At 61.8% G+C, this 4,921-nt stretch overlaps 1 protein-coding gene across 1 annotated transcript in view; it reads right to left on the bottom strand.

Annotated features, from left to right (window-relative positions):
* The window catches only part of BTBD2 (BTB (POZ) domain containing 2), a 49,030-nt gene extending 45,123 nt beyond the window's left edge, over positions 1-3,907 (bottom strand). The window contains exon 1 of the mRNA XM_011964043.1: positions 3,559-3,907. Within this exon, the coding sequence (XP_011819433.1) occupies positions 3,559-3,773 (215 nt within the window). The 5' untranslated portion in view covers positions 3,774-3,907. The remainder of the gene's footprint in view (positions 1-3,558) is intronic.
* Positions 3,908-4,921: the final 1,014 nt, after the last annotated feature.

Raw genomic sequence — 4,921 nt, forward strand, 5'->3', positions numbered from 1 at the left:
AAAAAAAAAAAAAAAAATTAGCCGGGCGTGGTGGTGGGCACCTGTAGTCCCAGCTACTCGGGAGGCTGAGGCACCAGAATCACTTGAGTCCAGGAGGCATAGGTCGCAGTGACGTGAGATCTCGCCACCGCACTCCAGCCTGGGCGACAGGGTGAGAGTCGATCTCAAAAAAAAAGAAAAAAAAGGTATTTTAGATACTAACTTCATGGGACCGGCCATGTGTACATCTACCAAAGTGCAACCCTGGAGATCTTCAGTCCTCCCTCGGAGCCCCACGAGAGAATCAGATGTTTAACCCCCCCAGATCATTCAATGCATAATCATTGCATGCCTACTGTGTACCCGGTTCCAGTGCGGTGACATGGGACGGGTGCTCATCCAGGACCGGGGAGCAGCCTAGAAGCCACGTGCAACCCCTGGCCTCCTCCCCGGCACAAATGCCAATCCCTGTGCTACGGTCCCAGACACTGGGGCCACCGCCAAGGCCTGCTCCCAGCCTCCTCTCTGCCATGTCTCCGCTCACCCTGCACCCCAGCCAGGGACCACGCCCAAGTCCAGGCCACCTGCTCTCCCCACAGCTGGCAAGACCCCGGCCCCTCTCTGCTCATCATTAAACTCCAGGCTTTATTCCAGCACCCTCAGTTCTTCCCGACGTACCCCCAGCTTTTCTTTTTCAAGACGGAGTCTCGCCCTGTCACCCAGCCTGGAGTGCAGCGCTGCGATCTCCGCTCACTGCAATTTCTGCCTTCCAGATTCGAGCGATTCTCCTGCTTCAGCCTCCTAGTAGCTGGGATTACAGGTGGGCGCCACCACGCCCGGCTAATTTTTGTATTTTTAGTAGAGACGGGGTTTTGCCACGTTGGCCAGGCTGGTCTCGAACTCCTGACCTCAGGTGTCCACCTGCCTCGGCCTCCCAAAGTGCTGGGATTACAGGCGTGAGCCACCGCACCCGGTCTCAACTGCTGTTTTCTATCTGCTGTGTGGCCTGTGCCTGTCAGCACTGCATCGGGTCTGTTTGTTCCCGCAGCCCTGGGACAGACGTGTCTGAGTGACCCCGTTTCACAGGCATGGAAACTGAGGCACAGGGCACTTGGGACGCACTGCTCTGCAGACCTCTCAGCCCTGGGTGCCGCAAACACATCCAAGCCAGTACTTGTCCCTCCTGAGCCTGTCCTGGCTTGTGATACTCCAGCCGGAAGTCTGGGGACCCCCGCTGCAGCCCCCCAAGCCCTCACCTGCCAAGTTGCCTCCTCTCCCGGCCACAGGAACTCGCTTCCTCCAAAGAGGACCTGCATCCTCTACCCCTCAATTCTGCATCCCCACCGAGCCCCCCGCTGTCTCCCACCTGGAGTCTGCAGCTGCTGCTCCCCAGCCTCACTCCTGGGCCCCTCCATGACGCATTCCACCCTCAATGCAGATCTGGTCATGCTGGGCCACAGGGCTTCCCTCACTCCTCCTGCTCCGGCTTTGCCATGGCTCCCACTTGCCCAGCTGCTCTGGGCTCTGGGCCTTCCATCCCTGAGCCAGGGGCACGGCATTTCCCCGTCAACATCACTTGCTCAGGGGGCTGTTCTGGACCAGGTCAGTGCCCCCTCTCCATTTCCAGCCCTCCTGAAATGCTAAGGAAATACAGATGACCTTTGAACAAGGCGGTTTTGAACTGCACGAATCCACTCACACATGAATTTTTCCAATATAGGTTGCCCCAGGGTGCCAGCCTCTCCTGCCTCGCCTTCCACCTCTGCCCCACCCGACACAGAGAGACCCACCCTCCTGCTTGCTCCTCCCTCCTCAGCCCTCAATATGAACACAAGGACAGAGGCCTTCATGATGGTCACTTCCACTGTGTGAACAGCAAAGAGGTTTTCTCCTTTCATTTGTTTTTCCTTTTTTTTGAGACAGTCTCACTCTTGTCGCCCAGGCTGGAGTGCAATGGCACAGTCTTGGCTCACTGCAACCTCTGCCTCCCAGGTTCAAGTCATTCTCCTGCCTCAGCCTCCCGAGTAGTTAGGATTACAGGTGCCCACCACCATGCCCTGCTAATTTTTTGTATTTTTAGTAGAGACGGGGTTTCACCATGTTGGCCAGGATGGTCTCGAACTCCTGACCTCATGATTCACCTGCCTTGGCCTCCCAAAGTGCTGGGATTACAGGCGTGAGCCACCGCGCCCGGCCTGTCCTTTATTTTTATTTTTTTGAGATGGAGTGTCACTGTGTCGCCTCGGCTGGAGTGCAGCGGCGCAATCTCTGTTCCCTGCAACCTCCGCCTCCTGGGTTCACGAGATTCTCCTGCCTCAGCCTCCTGAGTAGCTGGGATTACAGACGTGCGCCACCACGCCCGGTTAATTTTTGTATTTTTGTGGAGACAGGGATTCACTGTGTTGGCGAGGCTGGTCTCGATCTCCTGACCTCAGGTGATCCACCCGCCTCAGCCTCCCAAAGTGCTGGGATTCCAGGCGTGAGCCCCCACGCCCGGCCCCTTCGGCTTTTCTGAATATACTTTCTGGTCTCCAGCCTCTGTTACTGTGAGAACAGGAAGCGGGTGTGCACAGACCGGGTGTCCTCACAAGGCCTCCGGTCGGCGAGAAGCCATTCCTAGCTAAGTTCCTAGCTAAGTTCGTGGGAGTCAAAAGTTGTACTCGGATTTGAGCTGAGTGAGGGTCCACACCCCTAACCCCACGTCGACGGTCCGCTGTCCCAGGCCCGCCCACCTGACCTCGCTGCCATCTCCCGCTGGGCCTCACTGCCCTCTCCTGAGCCCCCCAGGCGCAGACCCCTGGCCTACTTTTCTCCAAGGGGTCCTTGTCCTGCCTCCAGCCTCCCCACTTTGCAACCGGGCCAGCAGTCCCTCAAGTGCAATCGCGTACATGTCCCAAGGTCAGCCGGCGCTCCCCCACCTGCCCCCTCAAACAGAAAGCCTGGGGTTCTCCAACTACACCTGCTGCGGGGTGAGTTCCAGCTGCAACCAACCTGCCCCTCCCCAGAGAGCACAAAGACCACCCAGGTGGAGGGGGCAAACCCACCGCCCCCCACTCCAAGCTAGGGGAGGCCCAGCAGCTAAGGACGACAGAGACAGAGACAGGGACAGCGACAGGGACGGCACGAGCCACAGGAGGTCGCGGAACCATCCAGGGGCAGGACCCCACCAGAAGAGACCCAGCTGCCCATAAACACCCACGAAGAAGCCAGAACAGGTTAACAAAAGCACCGGAAGGTCAGAAGGGAGGGCAGGACCCTCCCCCTCCAGGACCGGCAGCAAGAAAACCCAGCCCCTGCCCCCCGACCAATGAGGGGCAGGGTAAGAGGGACCCGGGAGTGGGGGGAACCTGGGGCCTGGGGCCAGTGCCTGGCACACTGGCAGAGACACATACTGGACCAAACCCGCTTCTTTCCCAGAAAGGAGGCCTGGGGGCTGGGGAGAGAGGGATCCCAGAGCCGGGGGTCTCTGGGTTGGAAGGGCTGAAAGGTGGGAGTCTGGGCGGGGGTCTAGGGTGGTGGCCTGGTGGCAGGGGGTCACAGGATGTGGTACAGGGGGAGGCAGGGCCCAGGGGAGGCAGCCTCCTGCAGGGCCCAGGGTCGGGAACCTGGCAGTGGCGGAGCCGGAGGCGAGTGGTCGCTGGAGTGGGAGGCGGCAGGGCCCGGGGTCTCTGGCTGAGGTGGCAGTCTGGGGCTGAGTGGCTGTGGATGGTAGAATCTACTATCTGGACTGCAGGGCAGGCAAGGGTATCCCTGGAGGGGAGCGGCATGGTTTGAGGGTCTCTGATCGAGATCATGTGTTGAGCCTGGGGGTCTCCAGTGGGGGTTAGTGGCTCTGGAGGCAGCGGGGATGACACAGGGAGGGAAGGGAGCGAGGCCCAGGGGTCTTGGGGCACGGGGGTGCGGGTGGGAGTGACAGGGTCCCTGAATGGTGGGGGAAGAGGGAGGGGTCTTGGGGGATCATGGGTGGGGGTGGAGGAAATAGCAGGACCCCTGGAGGGAGGGGTCCGGGAGTTCAGGGGTCACAGGCTGGGGGTTACGGACTGAGGTGGTGAGGACTGAGGATGGTGGGGGCTCAGGTGAGAGTGGAGGAGTCTCGCATCCTGGGATGCAGGTCCTAGGGACAGTGGGTTGGGGTCCTGGAATGGAGGAGCAGATGGGAGTACACGTTCCAGGGCTGGAGGGTCCCAGGGGTGGTGGGTAGGGGTGCAGGGCCAGGGTATGGAGGGGACCCAGGAATGCAGGCCGGGTGGGTCCAGGGATGGAGGGGCCCGGGGTGCAGGCAGGGGTTTCGGCCAGAGGTGGAGGGGCCAGGGGATCTGGGGACAGAGGTGTCTGGGGACCTGAGGTGCAGGGAGGGGTGAGGTCCAGGGGTGGAGGGTCCTGGACATGGGGTATCCAGGGTCCTGGGGTGCAAGCTGGGTGGGTCCGGGGATGGAGGAGAGCAGGGGTCCCATGGGTACAGGGCCTGGGGTCCCGGGGAACAGGCTGGGGGCACAAGCCAGGAGTGGAGGATCCAGGGAGTCCTAGGGATGCAGGGGTGCAGAGGCCCAGAGTGTAGGCCTGGTGGGGTCTGGGGACAGAGAGGTGCAAGGTGGCAGGGACAGAGGGGTGCAGAGCCCAGGGAACTGGGTGGAGTCTGGGGGTGGAGGGGTGCAGGCCCGGGGTGCAGGCCGGGTCGGGTTCAGGGCCGGAGGGGTGCAGGGGTGCCAGGGACAGAGGGGTGCAGCAGGGCCTTAGGTGCAGGCCGAGCTGGGTTCGGGGCCTGAGGCTGCAGGGGTGCCGCGGTCCCGCGGAGAGCGGGGTGCAGGGCCTTAGGTGCAGGGCCCGGGGACGGAGGGATGCAGGAGTTCTGGGGCCGAAGGGGCGCACGGGTCTCGGGAACACAGGGGTGCAGGGCCCGGGGAGCAGGCCGGGAGGGTCGGGGTCGGGGCCGGGGCTGGCG

The sequence above is a fragment of the Colobus angolensis genome, unplaced genomic scaffold, assembly GCF_000951035.1.
Source record: "Colobus angolensis palliatus isolate OR3802 unplaced genomic scaffold, Cang.pa_1.0 Scaffold64, whole genome shotgun sequence".
Taxonomy (NCBI): domain Eukaryota; kingdom Metazoa; phylum Chordata; class Mammalia; order Primates; family Cercopithecidae; genus Colobus; species Colobus angolensis.